The 27,124-nt window shown below is 38.2% G+C and overlaps 1 protein-coding gene across 2 annotated transcripts in view; it reads left to right on the forward strand.

Annotated features, from left to right (window-relative positions):
- Positions 1-20,623, forward strand: part of SETD3 (SET domain containing 3, actin N3(tau)-histidine methyltransferase) — a 62,682-nt gene extending 42,059 nt beyond the window's left edge. For both annotated transcript variants that reach the window (XM_065685396.1, XM_065685395.1), the window contains exons 7-13: positions 5,673-5,719; positions 7,582-7,696; positions 11,704-11,778; positions 14,440-14,606; positions 15,236-15,321; positions 17,266-17,426; positions 18,063-20,623. In XM_065685396.1, the coding sequence (XP_065541468.1) occupies positions 5,673-5,719; positions 7,582-7,696; positions 11,704-11,778; positions 14,440-14,606; positions 15,236-15,321; positions 17,266-17,426; positions 18,063-18,506 (1,095 nt within the window). In that variant the 3' untranslated portion in view covers positions 18,507-20,623. The remainder of the gene's footprint in view (positions 1-5,672; positions 5,720-7,581; positions 7,697-11,703; positions 11,779-14,439; positions 14,607-15,235; positions 15,322-17,265; positions 17,427-18,062) is intronic.
- Positions 20,624-27,124: the final 6,501 nt, after the last annotated feature.

Below are 27,124 nucleotides of genomic sequence, written 5' to 3' on the forward strand. Positions count from 1 at the left end.
AATCCTGTGGCACCTTTTTTAATTTTAAGATTCGTTCTGTTAGGTTTTGCAAAGTAGGATGATCTTTCTTCCGTTAGAAAAGTCACATAACAGCGCAAGTTTGTGGACCTAGTTCCTACTGCCTCATGAATTAGGCTGTTTGAAAATTCCAAAGCGTTCTTCTGTAGTTATAAACTGTTATTACAAAGTAAAATAATCTTGCCTTTTTTCCTGTCAGTGAACTGACTTTACCTCATTAGCTTATGCATCTTATATCCAATGGATAAAGTGAATTCTCGTATCCCTATAGATCGCTAGGATCCTCCACTCTAAATTCCTTATTTTACTTAGCTTTAGGGCAGTTAAAGCCTCAGCAGCTCCACAGAGAGGAGTTTCTCTTCAAGGCTGCTGCTTCAAAGGATTTCCAGAGCAGGGAAAGGGACAGTAACCAGCAAATGCTGACAGATCTTCCTGCTTCTGGCCCTGAAAGTGTGTGTGTTGTATGTGTTTGGTTTTTTGTACACCTACACATTGGCCTGAAACCATCAAGTAACATCCAGCAAGTCTCATAACAAAATCTCCCAATGTTAATGAGTACGCTGGAAAGAGGGGAGAATCCGCATAGAAGGCAGGAAAAAAGATGTTTGGTCAAAAAGAACAAACCCTTAGGCTTGAAGTTCAAAGGAATAAAAGTTAATAAGGTGGAAGCTTAAACTGGGTTTGGCTTTCACTGGCTTTAACCCCCATACCCTTAGTGTTTTGGGGACTGGAAGGGGAGTGGACGGATGGCCTCAGCATAATCTCAGCCCTTGGTTTGATGCTTTCCTGAGTTAGAAATGGAGCTGTCGCTACTTCAGTGGTACACAAGAGGGAGGTTTTTGAGAATATTGGAATCTGATTTAGTAATACTGATACAGAGATTGCCTTGGACTTGTGAATACAGAAATCCAACAAGCTTTTGTCTAGAAACTCAGGAAGCCAACAGACCCAAGGATTTTATTGTTGGCTTTTTTAGTTATGTATTGCAGTGGAACAGTAGATGACTCCGATGGTCAGCTTCTCTCAGCTGAGGTAGTGTCTTTAAACCTAATTTCTTTTCTTACTCAGAGTACAAGGGCTGATGGCACAGTGGAATATACTGGCCAAAATGACTCCACACCAAAATACATCAGTTCTTTTCAAGACGTGGTAGCACAGATATGAACACAAATTTAACCCTGTGTAATCCTGTACACTAATTTTAACTTTTACTCAAGACATTGCATTGCATGTTACAGTAACAGGACTCGTACTTTGCATCACTTGGTAAACAAGCAAATATTATTTAGTTTTAATGGAAATTCCTCAGCAAATTAGGAGCTCTGATAAATGAGCTTTTGCATTTTGTGATTGAATGAGGTTACTGCCTCTAATAGTCTGGCCACTCATTTACAGAAGGTTAATGCCCTCGCAAGCTGAATTGCAGAAGTAAACATTATGATGGTTTCTCAGCTGGAAAGGCACCCACCCTTTCCATACTGAAACCTTGATGCTGTCCAAATAAAATCAAGCACATTTCAGAAGTGGAGGAGTCCTCTAGCATCTAGTTTATAAGACTTAAGAATCATTATCTTGTGATGTCCATCCAAAGATGTGATGGGGAGAGATGATTAGCCCAAAGGCCCCTGTGGGGCATCAGGAGTTGTGCTTTCTTGTGAGACATTAAATGTGAGATACAAACCCCTGGATGTTACTGATTCACAGAAAAATATCTGAAAGTGTCTTTTCCTTTTTTTTCTTCCCTCCCCCTGGCTCCCCCTCCCCCCTTTTTCTCTGGTTGCCATACTGAGTAACTGGCTTCTAGTCTGATAGTGTTTTAGGTGACTAGAATAACAGTCTGTCTCTTTCCGCAATGGCTGCAGACAATCTGGCAGCAATCACTGTTACTTTTTAATATTTCTGGTTATTTTGAGATATCCTCCAAATGTCTCAAAGAAGGCTTGGAACGTTGAACGGGAAGAAGCAATTTTTATTTATTTATTTAATTTTTTTTAGGAATAGCAGCATCAGGAGGAAAATGAAATTCAGCGTGCCACTATTTGTTTTTGCAGTGGTCATCACCCTGATTGCCAGCTCTGACAATATTTTCACAGAAAGGGTAACAAAATAGATGGTATTTGTTCTTTATAATAGCTCTTTCAGTAGAATGTCAGGACCTGCATCTAAATGAATATATTCACATTTTCATGTTCCCATTTCTTATTTAAAGCTTCCCCTCCCAACTTTTTGAAACTACTTCATACAGACTTGGTAAGTTAAAATTAGGGTTCATGCAGTGGAGAATGTCACATTTCAAAGCTAATCTGTAGAGACCTAGCTGCGTGAACCTGTAAAAGCTAGATCTGATTTTTTCTACGTATTAAGTGTTTGTTTAGTTTAAATATGTCTGTATCTTTTTTGATCAGCCCGAGCAATTTGCATGCTGTGCAGCAGTCATCTTCTATACTTTATTAAATATCTGTCAATTATAAATATCAAGGTTTTACATTAATGTCAAGATAGTGCATCAAAAATTCATGGAATATGTGACTTTTTTCAAGGGTATTTAATACTTAATGCATTTGTGTCATTTTTCTTTCTAGATATATTGACAGGTTTTATTAAGTGTTTGTTAGGGAGATTTCATTTTTACCAAGGGACTATAAAGAGAAGCTGCATGCTAAATCAATTTTTTAATCAGAATATTGTTCTTTTTTGTGTGTCTTCAGATTGTTGTAATCTATAGGGCTTTTTAAATTACATAGTAAAATATTGCGAGTCAGAAATCTAACATGGTCAAATATGCTGATGTATCTTAACTTTAAAATAACTATGAAATATTGTACTGTGGAATGTTATAAATATGGTGACTATGTACACTGGGATTTAATTCTGCTTTGTGCCTTTTAAGACCTTGTATTTTGTCCTTTACTGTAATTTACTACTGGGTTTTTGTGAATGGTGCCTGGACAGTCTCCATATAGGGGCAGTAGTCCCGAAGTTTCACAGATACACAAATGGGGGGTACAGAGTGTTCGGCATCTAGAATCTTTGCCCATGGGATGTGCATTCAAGTTGACTCGTCAGAGGGGGATTACTTATGTCAAATGAACAGTTAACTTCACTGCGATCTACTGATGTAATACAGAATTTCTCAGGGAGAGGACAATGGCAATATGTATGTATCATGCTTCCTATATAGGTATTTGTTCCAAGTTAGGGCTGAGCATGTTGGCTGGCGCTCCCTCATAGTAGAAACTGCGCACAGGCAATGTGGTTTTTTTTTTCCTGTAAAAACTCCTTTTACACTGTTTGCAGTCTCTGTAATGCCTTCATACTTCCAGTGCTGTATCACCGTAGTAATTACTGCCGTTTGGAAGATGATCTGTTCCGTGGAAAGCTGCAGTTTGGGAAGAGAGAGGAGAGCAGCAAAGGACAGGAAAGGGCAGGGGTTGCCTGTGTGCATACTCGCGGGTCTTTCTCCTGCCGTAAATTTGCCGGACCCTCGGCTCGAACTGCGGCAGCAGCGTTCATTTACCGAAGGGCAGCTGTCCGGAGCCGGGATTTCCCGATGCTGCAGTAGTACCCCGGCCCGCTGCGGGGGAGCTTCGGTTCAGTTCTGCGTTCGGTGCCGCTCAGGGCGAGCGGAACGGCTGCCGGCGGGGGTGGCCGGCGCTGCTCGGCTGGCGCTGGGGTTGCGCGGCGGCACCGGCAGGTGGCAGTGACGGTCCGCGCAGGCGGCGTGTGGCCGCCGCCCCTCGGCCGCTCGGCAGCGGCGGCCCGTCGCACGGGTGTGCGCTCGGGCCGGGCAGGGGGCCCCGCGGTGTTGCGAAGCGGGGCTTGCTTCCGCGCAAGTTGAGCGCGTGGTGTGCTAGGAGGGTGCTTGCTGAGCGAGCCTGGCTTCTCCGCTCCTGAGAAACATCCGCCTCAGGTGCTGAGCGTCCGGCTTGCCCCAGCAGTAACAGACGAAAACGTTATCGTGGTTTTAAACTCATAACGTGGCTCACTGTCGGTGCTGACTCCCCGCTTACCTCATCCCACTGCTGTGAAATAGGTTAATAATACCAGCAGAAGAAGTTGAAATTAAGTTGTCATAAAGGAATAATACAGGGTTGTGTTTGCCTGCAAGAATTACGCTTTCCAGTTGAAGGCTGAGTCGCTGACTTCATTTCTGGAATCGAGTCTGGACTGCTCTGCTGCAGGGAAGCCACCTCCTGGGATGTGTTGGCTTGGGGTTCAGTTCTGGTTCTGGTTGGAATGCGTTGGTGAGAAGAAATAACTGTAAAATGTGTACAGTTAAACTCGAGGGGACTTGTTATGCAATGACCATAAATAGCTTCGTTATGAATGAAAGTCATAGGGAAATGTAGAGTGTTTTAAAAAGGGAGAAAAAAGGAAGAATGTCAGGGAAGGGACAGGAGGCGCTGGAGCTGTAACTTCTGCCGGGTTTCAGAGAAGCCCCATCCAAAGGGTTAACCAGGGGGGCTGAGGGAGAACAGGCACCTGGGACCTCACACCCAATTGGCAGTCTTTTGTAATATATAATTTGCCTAGAATTGCTCACTGAGCACAAGCTTTTGTTTTCTAATTGATTTACGGTTTGAGCCACTTTTACCTCATCCCCTACTGTCCTGCACACAGTGCCAGCAAGTACATTACAGTGAGAAATGATAAATTACTGTGCACTTGTGATGCTAATGTATCAAGAGTAAAAAAAAACCTGCATGCTACATGGAGCTTCATGCATTAAGAGTGTCATGCAAAGACAGAGCTATGCAAAAAATCATTTGTAACTTCTGAAATAACCATTTGATCATTTACTTCAATTCATCTCTGAGAACTAATTGAACCTGAAGGTTAAAATTTACGCTGTTATGGCTTTCCATCTGTGAATTGGAATAAAGTTCTAAAGACGGTGTGTGAGCGCTTAGAGCTGCCTGTGTTTTTTAAAGTTTTAATGAGCTAATTGATCAGGAAAGTTACAGGTATTGCAGCTTCTTAAAGCATTTTCCAAACCTGAATATTTTGCTTGTGTTGATGAGAACTATGGTATGCATTCCTAAAGGGCATTGCTCAATTTTTAGATAGGAGCATGTGTGGATATGTTAATGCAGATACCATCTAATCAGTGTTTGTCACCAAAACTATTCAAATATTTTAATCTGATTCGTTTCAGAGGTGTAATGAAACTTTTCTTGAACAACACCTTTGCAGGTATAAAGGAAACATTGAAAATTTTGTGTATTTTTTCTTGCATTTGTGAAATCCTGGACTGATATCCCAGAGAAGAGGAAAACGTGGAAGCTGGTGAAACCCAATGTGTGCATATTGCCTGATTTCTTTCCCCCACGCTGCATCAAGGGCTGGATTTTGTTTTACCTTCACATACTCAGTCCACCTTAAATTTTTTATTTTTTTACAATGTCTGTGGGTTCCAGTCTTGAAATATGAAGAAACAGATTTATGGCGGCTGCTGGGCACAACAAATTAAGTTGACAGTGATGTATGAGAGCATAATAGCATGATGATCCCTCTGTAGCGCGGCTGGACGCCTCCTGCTTCATTTGGCTCTTGTTAGGATCTGTTAGGCAGCTAAATAATGAAATTCTGCTGACTGATTTCTGATTTCTCTTTTCTTTCTCTTTTCACCTTTTTCTGAAACTTGCATTTCCCAGACCAGCAAACTGCCCTTAAAGGATTCTTTCACTTACGATGACTACAGGTTGGTCTGTTGTTTAATTCCTTTTTATTATTCACTACCCCCCCCCCCCCCCCCCTTTTATACATAGTGAACTGTGGGGCCCTGGAAATGCTTCTTTGGTGGGAAAGCCCCATTGTTGCTGAAATGTTAAATGTAGGATTTGATACTGATGCACATTCTTAATGAAGAAGAAAGTAAAATAAATATGCAGATTTTAATTGTTACAAAGGAATGGCCATTATGAGCACTTAATTTAGCTAACTGGCACACCTAGCCTGAGATTAGTACGGTAATTTGTTGGGTTTGAAGAAAATAACTCTGCTGACGTTGCAGGAGATTGGGGTTAAATCTTTTTTAAAAATACTTTTTTATTTTTATAAAAAGGCTTTACCAGCACATATTAGTAAAAACTAACATTTACAGTGGCTATTGAGCAGGAAGAGCTGGAGAGCTGCAGCTGTACATTTGAAGCGTGAGTGTCACTTCGAGGTGCTATAGGGAGTGACTAAATAAAAGTAAGAATAATTAAGATAACGAGAGCTTTAATTCTGTTAAGTAATTAAAGTAGCATGAATAAAAGGCATTCATGAGGTCTTACAGGGACATTTTTAGCCTAGTTGTGCTTCTGGGTAAGTCTATGAAAGTGGGGTTTCCAAAGCATGCCCCCTTCCCAGATAGGGTCACTGAGGAGCAAACCAACTTACATGAGAAGTGTTCTGAAATTGTGCAGATAAATTACAACAATTAAAAAGAAACATATTACTGTTATGTTTTAAACAGTGTTTGTATATCAAAATCATCCACAATTTTATCTTGCTTTTTAGAAATTGAGTAGGTTTCAATTTGACAGTACTTTTCTGATGTAATCCTGTCTAATTCTGTATAGCAAATACTTGGAGTCTATGGAAGTTAAAATTATTTTGACCTTCTCCTGGTGGTTTCTTGGTTTTTTGTATGCTTTTTTTTTTTTCCTCTTAAAAAGCCTGTAACAAATACGTGTATTAAGGCCAGAAGCAAATGTTTTCCCCCCTTTGGCATTTAATATTAATTTTTGCCTGAAATAAACCCCAGATTTTAGAAAATACTGAAACATTAAGATCCTCTGGAGATTCTTACATTTGAATAGGTAGCTGCCATTCTGTTTGCTTAACCTGGCTTCGAAAGGGATTGAATGAGGTCTCTGTGCTCTAAACTATGTTATAATTCCGTCGTTCTTCTTACCTGGATATCTGTTTGGAGTATTGGTGTTTTTTTTTTTTTTCCTCTTTATTCTGTTAAGGAAAAAAAAAATAGCAACAGTGATCTAAGCCAAAAGTTTGCAAACTGAAGAGAAGTGCTTACCAAAATACCATGTATGTATCAGATGATGACACTGGTTTCCAGTTCAGGCAGTATATAAGCTTTTTAGGGACCAAGGGGAAGAATACATTCTGGCTCTTACAAGAGTCTGCGCATTGATGAGAGTTACTACTGCCAAGCAGTAGCTGTGAGCTGCTCTGAAGCCTGCAGAAATAGCTGACCCCAGATTTAGGATGTGTGGTGAGAGTTGTGTGTGCAGTGAAGGGTCAGGGAAGCAGGAGACACAGGAGCAGGCACTGGTTGAGGTAGCGGAAGGTGTGAAGGTTCTGTTGCAAAGAGTGCAGGAGAGGGGTGGGATTGAAATCATGGTTTGGGAATTGGTCTACGTGCATGTCTTGGAAACCTCAGGAGCTGTTCCTTCTGTGAATGTATTTCCTTCTACTGTTACTATAGTCAGTGTGATCTTCAAGAAAACTAAATTTGGAAACTCCCAGCCTAAATGATTGCTTCAGGTTGCACTACAGTCAATCAATCATATTTTAATGTTTTGAACATTGACCATCTAATGTTTTTAACTTTTGTAGATGGGCAGTTTCCTCTGTTATGACACGACAGAACCAGATTCCAACAGAAGATGGTTCCAGAGTTACATTGGCTCTAATACCTTTATGGGACATGTGTAATCATACTAATGGACTGGTAAGGATTTCTTCAGTGTAGCTAAAAAGCTTTAGGGCTTAAGTATTAGGCCTTTCAACTGCTGTAGAACAGTTTAATAACACTTTTCATTATGCTTCTTAACACAGGTGTTTTATCTTCCCAAGTGACCCAAAAAAACTAGTATCTGAAGGAAAGGTTTGTCAGTTCCTTAAATGTTTTACGTTGGCTTTTCAGGGAGAATTTTCTTCATCTAGAGAAAACTTTAGAAGTGGTTGGGTACTTAGAGTTACGCCTCGTAATGAGTTTTGCTCCTGTTTCCGGGCCAAAAAGGATTTACAATACAGGACAGATCTGTTCTGAGAATAGGAAGGCAGACAGTAATGGAGGCTGCCTCTTGTAGCTACCACTAGGGAAAGTGGTTAGAAATTTGCAACTGAGAAACACTGTCTGCTCTCCTAACCATGCCCAAAGAGCCTTGTTATGGAGACAGCAACAACAAGAACAAAGCCTAGTTCAACAAAAACAGAACATCTCTCACTACATCAAAGAAACAAAATGCAAAAATACAACTTTAGGGCATATTAAACATTTAAAAGGTGACATATGTATATAGAAAGCCAGACCTGTTGACATTTTGGCTTTTGTGAGCTAGTTCAGAGCATGAGGTCCTGATTTCATCAACAGGCTAGTTAATGTTGAAGTGAGGAAATGGAAAGCTGTAAGAGGATGGTTTATCAGTGATATTTAGGCAATCTCATGTATGCTTCAAAGTTCATACCCTGCAATTGTGTTTCCAGTAGATAGCATTATTTATTGTAAGCAATGAATACAACCATACTATTCAAGTAATGTGGCTCTATTGTATGAGAGTTGACCTGAGTGTTTGGACAGCAGCATGTTAGTATTGTTGGTATAAGAAAAGCCTGGTTTAAATGAACAAATTGTAAAGCAAGTTGTTTCTCACTTGACATTTAGGTAATTTATAATTACTATGACTGTACCAAATATAGCACTTAAGGCTAGGCTACAAAGTTGCAAGTGTTTGGTTTTTTTTTTTTTAATATGTTTTCCTTATTAAAAGGTGATTACTTGTTCTTTAAAAGTGATTCTTTCACTATTTGTTATGCAGTCTCATAACTTTGATTTAGCAATAAAGCTTGAATGAGAGTTTTCAATATAAAGAAAATTCAGGAAATGATACATAAAATTCAGAAATGTATGTTTTTGTAATAGAAGTCTTAGCTGCAAGCATCAGTACTTCCTGTACCCTTTTCCTGCTGGGCATCTCTTTTAGATGTTTTGCAGAGACTTGTCTGTATTCATTAGACAACTTCTAATGAGTGCCTTCAAAGTTGGGATTAGAGGAAAGAGGAAGAGAATTAAGGTTCTGGGAGGGAAAAAATTAAGTAGCCTATATTAAAAGAGCAGCTCATTATGTTGTTTTAATCATTCAAACTTCTATTCAAATTGATAAAGTAATTTTTATTTTTATTATGCTCTTTAACAGTGGGTTTGATATAGAGCCAGCCTCTGGAGGCAAACCTGCTAATGCAGTAGTATGTCAGAGTTGGAAGCACTTTTTTATGTTGAAGTATATCCTAAAGGGTGGGGGAGGGACTGAGCTCTAAGTATTTTGTATATATATACAAACTTAAGTCATTTGTTTCGTATTTCTACAGAAAATAGTTTAAATGTCTATCTAAATCTGTAAACAGCTGTAATATGGATAATGGGTTAAGAAAAGCTACTAAACCTATTTTTGTTGTCTGTTGGTTACCTTCTGCTACTAGAGATAGGGGGAAAAACTGCTAAGATAACTAAGCTGCTCAGACAACTGTAAGCTGTCTGTATTATAGTTTATATTATTGTGGAGTGAGATGAGGGTGAGTTCTGCTCTAATCATAGTGCATTCCTTGAAAATAACATGAAGGCGATTGTTCTTCATTGCAAGAAGTTGGGAAACAAAAGATGGTGTAGTATGTGCCCATCTAGTCTATTCCAAATGTAGTGCTGAAATACTTCTCAAGTCGATCAGCTACTGTATATCCCTGTTCTAGCTTTATCCCACAGGGCCCTTTTCCGTGGGCTAGATAATAAAATGCTCTTTGGGTTTTAACTGGAGCTAGGTCCATCCAGCTTTTTCGTGCTTCTGACACTATTAATTAGATCAACCTGGCTCTAAGAACTATATCAAAATGGCTGTCTTCATGCATTTCGCATTGTTATTCTTTAGTGGGATTGTATTTTGACAGTCAGAGGTTGATTACCCGTTCTGACAGAGCTTTGAATAAGCTACATTTTGCCCGTTGGGCTGGGTCCATCCTTAATCACTGACCAAGCAGACTACTGCATGCTTTGTACACAACTTGAAATTCATGTATCAGTCTGCTTCAGAAATAAAACTGAAGGGATGCAATTTGTCAGCTATCATGTGGGAAGAGAAGTAAACACCCTGTTAATTCTCTTACATGACTACTATTAAAAGAAAGAGGAAATAAAGAGTCTAGCACTCCATTATGTTTTTATAGAAAAGCCTTTCAGAAACACTGCTGTTTATAGGGTTTTTTTGTGTGTGTAGTGTTCTTATATTTGCCTTTATGGAAGAAAAAAGAAGTCCAAAAAATGAGCAGTGTTCTAGTGAAGTATGCTTCAACTGAGAATCCTTCTCTTAACTTACTGGAATTATCCCAGAAAGCCTCCTTTTCCATAGGCGTTTCAGGAGACTGGAATACAGACTTTTCACATTCAGAAGTATTTCATTGGTTTTACACACTAAGAAAATTTTAGGCTGTATTTTGTGGCTCTCATGTTCTCTTCTGATCTCAATATACCACAGACTCATAGTAGACCTGTGGTGGTGGATCCTCAGGGCAGAGCAGTGCTGCAAGCCTCCACAGGGCCCGGCTGCCCATGCCTGGGGCTTCTGTCTTGAATTTGCTGCACCAGGGACAAGTTCCCCATGCTCACTTTGTGAAAGCCCTGTTTTGGCTGACAAGTGCATACTTGATGATGCAAGCAGCCAAAACTATTATTGTGTAAACCATCAACCAAGCCTTCAAAATAATTTATGGAGTTCTGTCTTTGGACAAACTGCAACCAAGATGGGAATCCGGGTATACCGCAACTTGTGTCAGTCAGCTTACAAAAAAGTGTGTTTTCACTTACGAAGGCTGAGAGAGAATCTTTGGCTTCTTCTCAGTTTTTTTCCCCAGGCCAAGAGCATAATTTTCTGTCAGTTAGCTCTGTCAGGACTGAATTCAGGATACCTACCATAAAAGTTGCTTCCTGATCATTCAGCAGCTTATGTTCCACCCTGTGGGTCAACCTGTGCTGGCATCTAATATTACTCAAGAAGATGCTGTTTGTCACTTTATAAAAGTATTGCGTTTTTAGGATAGCGTTACTTGTTAGTGTAAAGACCCCTTTACAATTTTGTAATCTTTTTTGGAGAAGTACAGGTTTGTTAAGAAAGTTTATCCTCTTCCATTGCCTGCTACCATCAAAAAAAAAATAATCTTTTAGCATTTTAAGAGTATTGCTTAACTCTTAGATAAAGGGATTATTTGCAAGTAAATTATAATTCTCTGAAGAATCTATCCCCTAAAGATCCACAGTTATCTAATCCTTTTTCATTGAGAGATCAGAAATGTGGTGGCAGTTGAAGGATAAAGCACAGCATATAGTGCTGTCATTGCCTTGCTCCCTTGGGCCTCATGGGAGTGACTGAAAGCTCCAGAACTTTATAACAAGCTGCTGGCTTTAGCATGGGACTGCCTGTGGTCTATGGAGGGTACTTTTCTCAGAGCCTTCTGTTCACTTCAGGTAAGTTATTTCCTCCATTAGATTTCTTTAATGCAGAGATTTTTTTTTAAAGAGATTGCTCAGGAATCATAAAACAATCACTACCAGCTATGCTATATTGTGCAGAGAAAGAAATAGATGCAATTGCTGTTGTTAATATCTGCTTCCAATAGGACGTTTTGCCATTGGTGGGAGAGAGAAATATAAAATGCTAAAGGTGCTTTTGTTCTTCTTTCCTTGGATAGATCACTACAGGCTACAATTTAGAAGATGACCGGTGTGAATGTGTAGCGCTTCAAGATTTCAAGGCTGGAGAACAGGTAGCGTGAACAGTTATCTACATAATTGTTCTTCAGTTAAGTTTTGTGGGCACTGGTAATTCCATACAGCATTTTAATAGCAGAGTGGTTGTGGATTAAGCCCTGCTACTTTACAGTGTTATTATGGTGAGTTAATTTTGTGGGAACATGCTACCAAATTGCACATTTTCCGAAATAAATATTTTCTCTCACTTGGTAGACCCCATCTTCAGAGGAGTTTTGATTCCTCCTATTTTAGAGAACTAGTTGAAATATTTAATCACTGGTAAATGCACATACATAGGCACTGAGTTTGGTATTCTGGAAGAGGTTAATAAAAGGCCATATCAAAGGGACCAAAGGTAAATATATTTTAGATTTGGGGCATGACTTTGAATGCAATAGCAGATTGTAGAGTCTTTCTTAACGTTGTTGGTTTGTTTGTTAGTCTTCATTTAACAAGAGGTTAAATGCAGTATGATGGCCAGTCATTTACCCATGTTGTCATTCCTATACTTCGTGAAAATGAGAAAGGACCTAAAAATGTACTTACTGCCTTTGGCACAGACACGCATGTGCATTCCCCTTCATCCTGAAGCAGAAAGTACCAAGGGAGAGGCTTGCAAAGATGCATGAAACAGTTCCGGATCCAGTATTTTGTTCAAAGCTGCTAAGAAACAAAAATGAGTGTTAAAACTAGTGATGGATTGAAAACAGTGGTTCCAGGAATATAGGAAATCTCCAGTAGGAGGGTTCCTGTGCTGTGTCAGCAGCCAGCCTAAACCCACAAGTGTAGTAGCACTCAATTTTTCCTACTCATTGTGCAACTGCAGCCAGCATGGCCAGAAAAAGACTTCGTAAAACATCCTGAAATGTTTTGTAACTCGGTCTCTGAGTTACTACCTTTGGAGTATTATTTTGCCAGTCTTACACTTTATAGCCTTTTGATTTTTCTTACGTATTGTTACTTCCTTTCTTTAACAAAAATATGTCTGAAATTTTAAGTATGTCTTTCCAGAAGTATGTTTATCCTCATTGCTATGCCAAGTTTTACAGTGATTGTATATTTTTTGTGTTGTGCTTAGAATTTGTTATGGCAGTCAAATATTTGCTGTTTTTTCCAATACTGGTATGATGAGTTAAAAGGGGTCCACGGTTTTTCCACAAGTGATCCAATTTATAATTTTCCACAGCTGGCAGTGGATGTGTCACATAGCTGTTCTGGCTGCTCTCTCCAGTTCAGTTATAGAGGCTTCTTCTGTTTTGCTTTTATTTTAGTAGTTTCATTTTGTCTGTTTTTTTTTTTTTTTTTTATATATTTCTGTGCAAACTTTAACTGTTATTGACATCATTAAGGCACTTTAATTATATAATGTTTCAGTCTTTTAGTGCACTATGCAGATGTTATTTCTTATAGTTTCAGCTGGAAGAGGGTATGATCCCTGCTTTTACTACAGGAAATAGTCCACAGAATCTGTCCAGCACTGGCCTTGAATAAAGCAACTTTCTTGTACCATTTAATTGTCTTTTTTGTAAAACAGTCTGAAAGTATAAGAGCATACTGTATAATCTGCCCATGATATGTGACTTTCATTTTAATATGAGATGTATCACGGTAGCTTTAAAACTGGAGATGGTTAGCAGCTCTTTCCTTAACCACTGCCTTAACATACCTAGGCAGGTCACTTGTTCATTATAGGAGTGTGTTACAGTACAATGTTTACTATAATTTAATGTCAAGTGTAAGCATTTAGTGCTTAGGATAAATAGTTCTAATCTGAAATTGAAAACAAAGAAAGTAAATGCCGTTGTTACTGCTGAACCCATAAGAGAACACTGCCTTTCTCTGTACCTAGAGAAGAGTAGAAGCTTAGAGATATCCAGAGCATTGCTGTACCCTAAGGTTAAGAAGGGAGTCCTATAACTGTTGAAACTTTTTCCGATCGACAGTTTCATTATTAAACAAAAGGGGACAATATCCTCTTGATGCTGGAGAAGACAAGTGCTACTCTGACCTCTTGCCCACGTACTTCATACAGCCTAGCCCCAAATTAAACACTTCCTGGTTATATTTAGGAGCTTCTATAATGTGAATTAAGTAACCTATATCCTTTAGATGACGAGTTCAGAGTATAACACAAAAATAAATACTGGCTGAACACGGATCAAATCTCTGTATGACATACTGTGGTATATCTGTGCCTTAAGGTAACATCAAAACAAAAGCAAAGTTGATTCATCAGCAGTATAGGTTACTTTTTTGGGTGGACATATGGAGAGAAAAATTACCCCAGAAACACCATTTCTTTTAATGGGCCTTCCTTGTCTTGGATTTTTTAGTCTTTAAAAGGCATGATCATTGAATGCTTATTTCCGTATATGGGTATTTTATGACTCTGAGAAAACAAAGCATTTTTATTTTGAAGTATAGAGTAAGATCTCTTCTTTCAAAGTTTCTCAGTTACATAGATCTGTTTACATCTACCTCTAAAGTATATTGTCACACTATATATAGCATTTGAATGGATACTGGAAAACAAAGCCTGTTTCTTTCTATAACCAAATACACCTTGTACTCAGACTAGTAACTCTTTCAGGAAATAACTTTCTAATTATGTCAGTTTTGTGAGCTATCTTGAGCTTTTTTTCCTGTCCCTTCAACTTCTCTTTTCATCCTTCTAGATTTACATTTTTTATGGCACTCGGTCAAACGCTGAATTTGTGATCCACAGTGGTTTTTTCTTTGATAATAATTCACATGACAGAGTGAAAATAAAGCTTGGCGTGAGCAAAAGTGACAGGCTGTATGCTATGAAGGCAGAGGTCTTAGCTCGTGCTGGTATCCCAACGTAAGTAAAACACAATGCCATGGGTTTTTAAAACTTTTCCGAAGTACATAGTGTCCAGTAGAGCACATATAAAGCTGTTCTATGATAGTTTTCTTCAGTGTAATATTTCTCCTGTTTGTATAGCAAATTATAGTTATTGTAATAACATTTACAGAAGTTCTCTGAGCTATATTATCATCTAATTTGGACAGTATATAAAGGAAAAAGCCTTTGCTTTAATAACCATTTGAACAAAAACAGAGTAAGGATTAATTTAAAGCAATCTGTGGGTTTTCTTTCTTTCCTATCCCTTGCAGACATACTGATGCTCAGTATGCGAACCACAGCATTTTCCTTTTGTCTTTTCAGTCTAGAGGGTACTGTTAGGGGCAGCAGACATGAAACATTGCATTTTCATGAATTTATTATAAAAGCTGTATAAAAATAATTGTAAGTGTAAAATTGTAGAGATAATTGTTCTTTTCAGACACAGGTTAGGGAAGCTTTTTTCCAGTTAGAACTAGTATTATGTAATTTTTTTAAAGTTACTTTTGTAACAGTCCATTTGTTGTATACTTGTAAAGTCTTTATGTTGAAATGAGTTCAAAGGTATGGCAATTGATCTTACATTTACTGTTGTGTTTGATTAGTTCTAGTGTTTTTGCCTTGCACTCCACTGAGCCTCCAATCTCTGCCCAGCTTTTGGCTTTTCTTCGAGTGTTTTGTATGAGCGAAGGTAAGATGTTTTATAAAGATACCCAAACCAAATGTTAATAAGGTTATGTTTGGGGGTTATTTGTTTGTTTGTTGTTGGCTTTGTGGTGTTTGGGGTGGTTTTTTTATAATGCAGGAATGTGATGGACATTTATATAAAACATTAAGCTGGAAGACTGGAGAAGTTGAGGAGTTGAGGTTAAAAAGGGATCTATAAACCAATGAGAAACTCAATCTTTTGCCGTGTTGCCTGCAGGAATATTTCAGTAGCGTAAGCTAACATAGGCTATTCTGTAACTCCTAAAGCATCAGCTAATTTATTTTTTTTAATGGTTTGTTTGGTATTTTTTTAATCTCCCAGCCTGTTGTGAATGAATGGGCTTTGGAGCTTTATCTTACAGTTCTTAGGTTTAATACTGATTCACAGAACCAGATTATACGAGACTTGGGGGTTTACATGCTTAAAATCATAGAATCATAGAATAGTTAGGGTTGGAAAGGACCTCAAGATCATCTAGTTCCAACCCCCCTGCCATAGCATATTAGCCATCACTGCTAGAGTCACTTAGGTATGGTATTGGAATGTTCTGTACTGTAGGAGAAATATGAAAGAGACATTTCAAAGATGAGTATTTTAAGTATTTTTGTAATTCATAATCTAAAACTAAGTTATTTATTTGCAAACTCTTTTTGTAGTGTTTCTCTTAGGAGCTTGGGAAGTATTTTAAGTATTTTTTTGTTAATTCATAAGCTAAAACCAAGTTATGTGTTTGCAAACTCTTTTCATAGTGTTTCTCTTATGTTAGGAGCTTGGGGAGGAATATGTGTACAATTAATAAATATTCATCTAATTTATGCATGTGAAACTTTGGCTAAATGTTTATAATAGCTGCTTGCTGGTTAGATGCAGTTTTGGAGGTTATAGATGTGACTGTTTCATGACAATGAATTTCCTTGCAATTAGGGATGTTGTGCACATGATGTGGATCTTAATACCAGTAGGAATACTGAATTTGTTAGATTTTACATGTGCTCTATTTGCTGTCTTGAACAGAAACAGCCTAACTTATTTAGTGTTATGCCTCCACTGCATCCTATCACCCATCTTTTAGAACATAGTAAGAAACTGGAATAGGCTAGTTCAGTTGCAGAGGACCTGCAGCAATCATCTAGTCCAACTGCCTGACTACTTCAGGGCAGCAAATTCAAGTAAAGAAAGTTTTAGGATGCTGGTGAGGGGTGAATTTTTACTCGGAGGACAAAATGTAGCTAATGGACAGTTTAATAGCATCTCTCTGATGTGAATAAGCTGAGCACAATCATACGTCTTAAATACTGTAGAAGAAAACTTGAGAAACTACATGCAAGTGGTCTGTGAAGTCTGTGATAGCTGCTTTGCAGGAGTGAAATTCGGTAATTAAAAGATTAATGGAATTTGTGTAATGTCAAGGAGCTGCTAAGCATTTTCTGCTCTGTGTGAGGTTTATTTGATGGATGTCTTTTCTGACCAACTGTAGGGAGTTTCTGCTGCTGAAAAAGATTACCAAAACAATAGGGGAAAAAAAATTCCATTGCTATTTGCACACTCTGGCCGGTTCCTTTTATTATCAAAGTTCACTGAACTCTTTCAAGAATTGCTGTCTTTGGCTTATCAAGCATTATACAAGACATTGTCTTGCTGTTAGAGAGTTATGCTGTGTTTCAGAGGCTGTCATACATAAAGTATCTTTATTTCCATATGGAGCAGAAAGTCAGTCCATTTTCTGCTAACTTCAAGACTTCCAGTTGTCTCTTCAAAGAAAACCCTAGAAATAACCAGCATCTCTGATAATTCTTACTTGAGGAGAGGTGTTTTTTTTCTGTTAGCTGCTCAAAGCTATACTATTAAAAATAAAGCTTTCTGCAGTTTGTCAACTGACAAATGATGAGATTATTTTTTAACAGATTGGTTTTATGCTTATTGCAGAAGAGCTGAAGGAACATTTGATAGGCGAGCATGCCATTGACAAAATCTTCACTCTGGGGAACTCTGAGTTTCCCATTAGCTGGGACAATGAAGTTAAACTTTGGACATTCCTAGAAGCCAGAGCATCCCTTCTCTTGAAAACCTATAAAACAACTGTGGAGGTAAAAATATCATTATCATTACATGTAATTTAAATGTCTGAAATGTTCTGTGTTATGATTGTAGGAAAAGATATTTTGTAACCCATCTTGTCTTTACAAACTTCAATCTGAATGTTAGCACATAATTCATTCTGTCCTTTTTAAACTGTAGAGGCAGATTTGCATTATGTAAGGAAAATCAAATCAGATTGCAAAAAGGAAAATTTTCTTAATGTAATCTTGTTAATGTATTTTTTTCTTTGATTCTCCAAATAGAGGCTACCTGCTTTTTCTCTGCAAGTAAAATAGGGAATCAGTTTCAACTTATCATCTACTAGTTAGGCTGCAGTTCTCCAGACTGCAAAGAAATGTGCTACTATTGCAAGCATATCAGTAAACCTAGATATTTCATATATTTGTGAAGTATCCCGACTTTGCTTGTTACGCATGCTGATCTGTGTGGAGAAATTTGGGGCTGCTTTATAAATCATTGACAAACGTCACTGGGACTGCACGCAGACCCCCTCATTCATACATATATCCATTGGCTCAGCCTGAAGAACTTAGTGTTACTTACTGTTAACTCAGAGAAAAGTTGAGAATTTTTTTTTATTGTGTTGCTTCTTATTAACAGTCTTGCTTTTTCTTTTCTAACAGGATGATAGGTCATTCTTGGAGACCCATGACCTTACTACACATACGATAATGGCCATCAAATTGCGCTTAGGTGAAAAAGAGATCTTGGAGAAAGCAGTGAAAAGTGCAGCTGCTAGCCGAGAGTATTACACCAAACAAATGGCAGAAGGAGCTCCACTTCCTAAATATGAAGAGAGCAATATTGCCTTGTTGGAGAACACTGTGGCAGACTCTAGACTCCCTATTGTGTTGAGAAACCTAGAAGATGTAGAAGAGCAAGAGGACTTAAAGATTGATGAAGCTATTAATGCTGAAGTCACAGAGAATGGGTTTGTAAATGGTGAAAACTCTTTATTTAATGGGACCAAATCAGAAAGCAAAAATCTAAATAAAGAGAAAAGCAACAGAGAGACTGAAGATGCCAAAGAATCTTCTTCAGAAAGTACTGATGAGGTTAAAGAATAGTCCTAACATTTTACTTTCTTGTGAAATTAAATTAGCTGAAGTTTATGAACAGTGCGTTTATGTTGGTGTGTTTCTTTGTTAACATTTCTCTTTCTGCAGAGAAAAAAATGGTTTTGCTGCTTTATATAAAAATGAATTTTTAAGTTATTTAAAAGATTTAGCATCCCTTTTTAACTAAGATTGCCATCTTGCTTTCAGGCAAAAACTGGGGAAAGAGGTGCCTTTGGAAGATTTTGCAGCCTTTTGTTGAACCAAATGTATTTTCTTCCTGGGGAAGAATTAAGCTCTTCTATCTGCTGTGCTTTTGTTGTTCTGTCACTCTGACTACCGAAATTAAAAGCTTGCTCTGCCTCCTGCCAAGAAAAGCAGAAGGCAGGACTGACTCGGTATTCAGCTTGAAGGTGGGAAAGCAGTACAGCAGAAAGCTGGATAAGAGAATCAGAAACTTGGGAGACTGGAGGAAAACCTGTTTAAAATCAGGTGTGCCAGTCCAGAGAAAGGTAAGGTGGCAACCTTATGATTGGTAGTTTTAAATGTTGATGAGAATCCAAATTGTATACACTTAAAGTGATCCTCTGAAGATTTCAGTTTACTTTGTTTCTTGTTTACTGTATAAAAATATCTCATCTTTCTTCTTCAGTCAGAGTTAGGCTGCTACAATACAACATTCACCAACTTTTAAAGGCTGACTTCTTCTTATTTTCAGGTGGTACTTTTTATTTACAAGGTTGGCAGTTGCTACTGGAGAGTTTGAAAGCAGATAGGCCAAGCCACGGCTTTAAACTGTACTGTTCAAAGTGAGGTCGCTTCCCAGCTGCTTCAGGTTTTCACAGCTAGCTAGAGATTTTCAAAGCTACACTTTTGACTAAACCATTACTAAAAGGAAAATGCAATTAATATTCCTATCTGCTACTCCTTCCTTTCTCTGTTGTTGGATGTAACATTGAATGTGACATGGTTACCTGATCTTACTCAACTTATCTTTTGGTTAAGATATTAATTGATGCTCTTTTCTTGAAGGAAATGACAGGCAGGCTAATACATTTTTGGCCCAAGTCCAGACCACAGCCAAGTCTGCAGTATGCTTTGCCATTTAGATTGCATCTCCATCTGATGCACATTTCTTGGAATACCTTCACAAGTTAAGGAGGTCTACTGTCTCGAGGAGTTTTGGTCACCCTTGTACTATGTTTTGATTTCTAGATGGAAACAATACAATCATAGCACAGTGAAATACCAGAACAAGGGTAATTCCAAGGGTTGACTTTGAAATTACCTGGGTACTGGGAGAGAGGGAGGCAGAATATTTTTATTTTGTGGGTGAATGGAGAGGACTATAAAGTGATTTAATTCTCTTCTCAGTATTAAGGACTTTGTCTTTTACCTTTGTGTCCTTAAGTTCAAGATAATGCATAGAATGGACAAGCTTGGACAATTGTTTAAAGCTGCTGAAATTGTTAAAGGTTGATGTTGCAACCTGCTCATCCAAGGTCAGCTGCTGTAAAATGTCTCTAGACATATTCATGGTTTTATTAGATTTTGCTTCTTTTATACTGCAACTTGGAAATGTGTTTTTGCATAAATCTTTGGTGCAATACACATGATAAGTAGTGACTTTTGGGTTGTCATAGCAGTTTTTGTGTTCAGCTAGTATCAGTGCGGGGAAAATAGGAAGAAAAATTAGTTTTTTAAAGAATATTTCACTAAGAAGAATGGCACATTGCCATTGCACCTTGGATATTGCTTCACCACTAACAAGATGCTGGACCGGTATTTTTGTAACTATATGCTGCCTTTGGTAGAATGTTATGAATTATTGTCTTTGACGGTTTAAATGTCATACAAAAGTCATTACATTAAGGTTTTTATTAGGACCAATATTCCATTTCTGTTTCTGCCACTTCCATTGCACAACACTGTACTAGATACTATGATGCAATTCTGAAACTAGCCTTCCCTGAAAACTATAACTGTAATTCAGAATTTAAATGCTTTGATTCAACCTGATACACTGTATTTTGTTCCAGTATTTGCTGATATCTATGGCTTAGCAAAGCCTGTGGTCACCACAGGACAGAATGTGTGGGTTTTCTTGAATAAAATATAGTTCTACCATGTCTACTGTAGTGAGTGTATTCCACAAACAAAACTCCTACCAGCTACCGCTATATCTTTTGGGGTCTGTGGGGAGAGGAGTCCAGGTATATATAAAGATTCAAGGAGAAATATCTGGGGGGAAAGAAAAAAGAGTGATTCTAGTAAACAAAAAAGGAAAGTGGTCTGTTAAGCGCATGGTCAAATTCTTACTCTTCATCTGTTACTGTTACTTAGAAAAATATGTTGCACACAATAATAACAGTAATCTAATTTTGCAATTTGCATTTTTCCTCCATGCATGTAATGGTTTCTCAGCAGCACTAACCTAAAACTTAAGCTTTTGAAAACTGAGGTGGAAACAAAAAAAATTGGCACTGATGAGCCCTTATTACCATCTGTCATGAAAACAGACCTTTCAAAGCATTTTAAAGTTAACTTTCTTCATAATGTTTGGTTAAGAGGCTGTTCACACTAATCCCAGGCTAAATGCCAAATCTTGCTTCTGTTTAGCTAGCTATCTGAAGTATTCCTGTAAGAAAGACATCACTTGGATTGCTCGGACTGTTCTCCAGAAACAAAATAGGAGGGGGGAAAAAAACCCTTTTGAATTTTACATGAACCTACCTACTGATGAATCATTTCCCTAACAACCAATAACTCCTTTCGCTCTGTCATGCGAGATGATGTCCATACAGCCCTGTTGATAAAGTCAAATACACAAAATGGAGCAACAGCCTCCACTCTGAAAAAATGCTTTTAAAGTATGTAAATGCAACCTTAGCTCGAGTGCTGTAGCAAAGAAGAGCTGAGAGCCTTTTGGCTCTGGAGGTAAGATGGTTTAGGATCTTGGCTAAAATAAGTTGTGTTTTAGCATCTCGGTTAAAATAAGTATTCCTTCATTTGGACGTCATGAAAAGGCAATATAAACAGAAAATCTATGCAGCTCAACAGTAGCTGCATTCTTGAACCTAATTTGCCTTTAGAGAGGACTGATCATGATGGAGTCATGGAACTTCCATGCTTCAAAGGTACACTGGAAGACTTAGGTTCGGCAAGCTGTTGTTCACGTGTTGCTCACATGTTTAGAAACAGTATGTACTATCTGCTGCTGCCACTTATGTCACTCTTACTTTATCAAAAGGTATAGAATAGTTAGGGTTGGAAAGGATCTTCAGAGCATGTGAAGTAATTATGAAACAGGAGTGTTTCAGTCTGACACAATAAAGGTGCTCCCAAAATCTACTGTTTTTTCTGATGGTATGGACTGAATGCCAGTCCTTGCTATTTCTCACACTTTATGCCAGATGGGAGTGGTCAGAAAAAAACATTGCTCTTTCAAATTTATCTGGTGAAGCAGCATCCATTCCTTTTTCTCTAGAAGCTTTTTAACTGATCCTTGAAGTCAGCTATGACCCATGGCTTTCACATAATTACCATCTATATTTAATAGTTTCTAACATGCTACCTTCTGAGTGCATTGCTTGCTATATGAACTGCAGCACGGAAATTGGTGACTCATGGTTAGAAGAGCTTCCTTAGCCTTTCTCGAGTTCTACGTCTACTTCCTAACAAATGCCACAAGCTTGGAAACTATGAGGAGGATTTTTCAGTTAGAATACAAAAAAAAAAAAATCATACTTAAAAAAAAGCCACAAATGGTCCTGGGTTCCTTGGGGGTTTGTGGCTCCTTAGGTTCAGTGGTGTATTCAGTGTGTTTCAAAACTGAATGAAAGACTGCTATAGAGTTAGTGTGCATGACATGAACCTGAGTTTCACTAACATAAATGAAATCTATACTTTATTTCATGGAATTTTATACTTTTATTTGGTGAACTTTCACCAAATGCCAAAGCACGCACCCTGCAGTACCAAGCAGAAACCAGAACACCCCCTTTTTAACGTTTTTTGGTAGCCTTTTGCTGAATATGGATTGCTCTAGTATTTATACTCCTGGGTTACCAGTTAACAGGCTTTGAAATATGTTTGAATAAACTGTTTTGTGTGGCAGCATGCATTGGGTGGTATATGGTGCTCATGGATTTCTAACATGATTTTTGCCTAGTGTTAGTCTCACACAGTTATATTTTCAAGGTATGTAGACATCAAAATCCACTTGCAAATTAAATAATATCTTTTTTTATCCACATTGGTAGCAGCATGAACTCAACCTAGCAGTTTACATAAGCAATCAAGTTGGTCATCAGTGTTTGCATTGCCCAGAAAGTGTTTTACAGTCTGTACTGGAGGAGTTGGAAACCAAAAAGCATTTGACTTTTGCCTTTGTCTCTCCTGCTAGGAAGCCATGCCAGCTGGAGCTGGTGCCTGTTTTCATCATGAAAGATAGATAGGGGAGAAAAGCAAGGAGGTGTCTTTCCTTAGGTAGAAAATAAAAGCTGGACAAGTGAACACTGCCTAGCTTGTCTTGGATGCAGGGGTTGCTATGCTAAAGAATAAGAAATGTAGGAATAATTTCAGTGTGTGTTCAAAAAGAGTATCTCCAATTTGTACTGTAATTACTGTGGATTTTTAATCTCACAATTAGATAAGTGCTTCACTTTCCCTAGGAACAGGTGAAAACATTCATTACAAACTGTTGTAATGAGTTAAACTTGTCAGTGAGGAACAGACAGATAAAAGTGGCTGCTTGCCTTGTCAGCACAGTTTTGAGGGCAGACCGAGTGCAGTCTGGGTTGGAGTTGCTGTTGCCCATTAACTTGCTCCTTTGCCATTGTGGGAGAACTACTCAGCACGCAGGGGTAAGGAGAGGCTTTGTGAATCCCCCATGGAAAGCTTGTACAAAGCCACAGAGAGCACTATGAAAAAAGAAGGTAGCGTTGTACTCGGGACCCTCACCTGAAACGTAATACGTCTTGATTTAGCGACCTTTGTAATATTTTTGTGTGCAGAAATTATTATATAAAATTGATGAAGCATGGAAGAGGCTTTTGAATCTGAGTCTTCCATCTTACCTTTACAATTTGGATAAGCTAGGTAATCATTTTCCAATTAAATCTGATTCAGACATAGTAAAACAGGTAATGTAGACCACCACAACCTGTGTCTTTCTGCAGCTTAACGTGAATAGGAGTGAAACAGATCTGTAGCTCTTTGAAACTTGACTTTGCTTCTTCAGGAAGGTGTTTAAAACCTGCATGAGGATAGGGTATAAAATCTTGCGTGTGTGAGCAATGCTGATTTCCTAACTGAATCACTAATGCACAGATTTAGACACCATCAGAATTAGATAATCTAACTTAAACACTTAGCTTTTTATTTATATTAAGCATATTTTGTTCTTGAAATAGAGGCCAGCTTGACAGCCCTGAGCACACAAGTCATTTGTCCTTTGAATAGAATCAACAGGGGCAGGAAGCAAGTTTCCCTGCAGCATCCCACACATGGCAAGACTGAGAGTAGCTTAATTCTAGCCTAGTCCTTGTTTCACTCACAGATGTCACTGGCCAGGTAGCCTCTTGCTCTGTGTCAGGCTGGTGCCACCTGCCCTTTTCCTAGATGCACTTGCTATCCATAGGAGAAATACTGGCTGTCCTCCTGGCTAATTTATCGGTGTTTGACACAGTGAGTGGAGGTTTGGTGTTGTGCTGCTGACTCAGATCTGTGCAAATGGAGTTTGGGGTTGGGTTTTTTTAAGCTTTCTTCTTGTGAATGCTGTTTGATTTAAATATTCTGCAGTTTGTTTCACATTTACAGAAGTTGTCTGTTTCTCCCCTGTCAGGCTGAAATTTGGGAACTGTGTGGGTGTCTTTCATCCAGTAATTGCTATATGGTATGGGTGAAGGCAAATTTGTTTCCCTGTACTTGTTCACCATCTTCAGAGTTGTTAGTAACTCAGCCATGGCTCCTAATTTCAGCACCAATAAGTGGGGTGGTATACAGATCTATGGTCCAAAGGTAAGAATAATGTGCTTAAAATTGAATGTCCATACGCAACAGGCATGTACCATCAGCCTCCTATGAACTACAAAGGAATTTAGAGATTTACTTGAATATCCGCAAGAAAGCCCTATTACCTTGCAGCAATTAATTCAAGTGATTGGATGCTAGGAATGGTTTATTATAATTTCACACAGGTAGTAATTTATTAGGGTGGCTGTTTCTTTTGGCATATGTCAAGAAGGTCAGAGTTTAGACTTTTTTGGACATTAACCTAGTCTTCTGAAACTCTGAAGTTCCACTTTTTGGTCATTAATTTCATACATGCTGAGATTGTGACAATTAACCCACTTAATAAAGGTCAAGTTTCAATTTTTTCCAATTTCTGGAACACTTAACTTTATTCCTTCTTGAAAATGGGCAGATACAGAATGATAAATAGTTATTAAATGAGAACGAAGATGTAGTTCTGCTGTCAAGATACTATTGAGCAGTTAGTAACAAAAAGACCAGAACTGCAATGGAACTGAAGTGAAAGGCATAGCCTTGAACAGACTACAGGAAAATGAAATAGAAAGGTATAGATCACAGTAAGCTGTTTAAAATAATTTCTACTAGCATCCTTGTTAGCTTATTCTACCTTAGCTTCTAATTATGCAAATCCATAATTTGTCCCTTTTTTCAGGTACATATGCGGGTTTGTATGTATGAAACCTGAAATATGTACCATTTTCAGGTACATATGTGGGTTTGTTTTTTTTCCTACAGCTCTAAAACAGAATCTAACCATAGCTGAAAGGCATAAGCAAGCAAAGTGAATAAGGAAATAGAATCATAGAATCATAGAATAGTTAGGGTTGGAAAGGACCTCAAGATCACCTAGTTCCAACCCCCATGCCATGGGCAGGGACACCTCACACTAAACCATCCCACCCAAGGCTTCATCCAACCTGGCCTTGAACACTGCCAGGGATGGAGCACTCACAACCTCCCTGGGCAACCAATTCCAGTGCCTCACCACCCTGACAGGAAATGGTGGTGATGTTTTCACATGACCAAAGCCTAGCTGTACTGTATTTTAATAATACCTGGATTTCAATGAGTTACAAGAGTAGATAAAAAACCTCTTGGTTCTATGTAGTCGCATCAGTTCCTAATGGATACATTGGTAGGTTGGTTCTGTCACTTCAAAATTAGAACTGAAGTATGCTGTCATTTTTGAAATCTCTGAAAAGTATCTTTCAAAAAGCATATTTAGTCATTTCAAATTGCATCATCCTTTGAAGAAGTGTTTGCAGATGAATCGGACGTAGTAATTTTCTATGTTAATAAAATCATTGAACTTCTAGTGTTATGCCAGTGCCGAGTGACTTTTGGACACCTATTCTTCATGTACATTTTTCAGCGGTTTTTAGGTATTGACTAATATAGTGAATCCTTCTGGAGCATTACTGCAGCAGTTTTACAGGTTGATGCTGAACACTACAACATAGGAATAATATCCAAATCTTACAAATTATAATAATATGGATGGAAAAGAATAGTGTTTCCTGTAAAATTTTTTCATGAAGTAATCCAAGTACTATTACCCAAAGCTTAGACAGGGAGGCATCATTGTCACAAATTCTCAGTCCTGTTCTGTGGAAGCAGCAGCTTCTGACCAGGCTCTCTTCAAGCACGGATGTACAAAGTGTGTGGCAGTATTAACACAGGCACCGGTATAATTGCACAACATTCATATTCTAATATTCTCACTCAAGATTAGATTAAATTATTTTCCCCCTGTAAAAAAGTGTGGCTTTTGAGTTTAAAATACTGAAATACAGTTTGGCACTGGTGTGGCTTATTTTTCATGGGAAAGGTTTAGCTTTTGCTTTAAAAACTTGCATTGTCCCCAGAGGCTTTTACACACACACACACACACACTCTTGAGGTACCCTCTGCCCCTTATCCCTTTGAGAGGAGTTATTAGCCTGTGCTAATGCTGTCTAAATGCTCAGTTAGGAGTAATACTTGTGGGACAGATGATTTATAGCCACTTGATTCAAAAGATTTTCAGCTAAAGCTAAATAATAATTTCAAATGATCAAATATTATCTGCCACAAGAAGCAAATACACAGCACAATGATAGTTACCAAGCTTACTCTCAGCAAAGTATATTAATCTTTTCCTCAATTTTACTTTTGGGAGTAGTAATACTGTCTGACAGAACAGTTCACTCATCTTAAGCTGAGTTTCAAGACGCAGCAGCATTTTTCCGTAGTGAAATGAGGTTCAACAGGTAGAACTTCAGCCTAAAAATAATGTGCAGTGTTGAGATGGACCTCATGATTTTGCACAAGAAATTAGCTAGCCTTCTCTCTCTTTATTAAGAAAGCTATTTTTGTTGTCCATATTGGGCAACCGTATAAAAATAAGCAAGTTTTATATCTTGGCAGGATTAAATGAGAAGTATGTATGTCTTTTTTCATATCCTTGAATATCAAAACAAGGCAAGCCTATTTAGGAACTAGAATTTTATTGCTTAACATATATTTGCATCATGCAGAGAAGACATTCACTTTCATGGCACGTTTTCTCCCAACGGTTTCCAAATGCCTCGCAGCTCTCACAAAGCTGAATTTCT

The sequence above is a fragment of the Lathamus discolor genome, chromosome 6 (genome assembly GCF_037157495.1).
Source record: "Lathamus discolor isolate bLatDis1 chromosome 6, bLatDis1.hap1, whole genome shotgun sequence".
Lineage (NCBI taxonomy): Eukaryota > Metazoa > Chordata > Aves > Psittaciformes > Psittacidae > Lathamus > Lathamus discolor.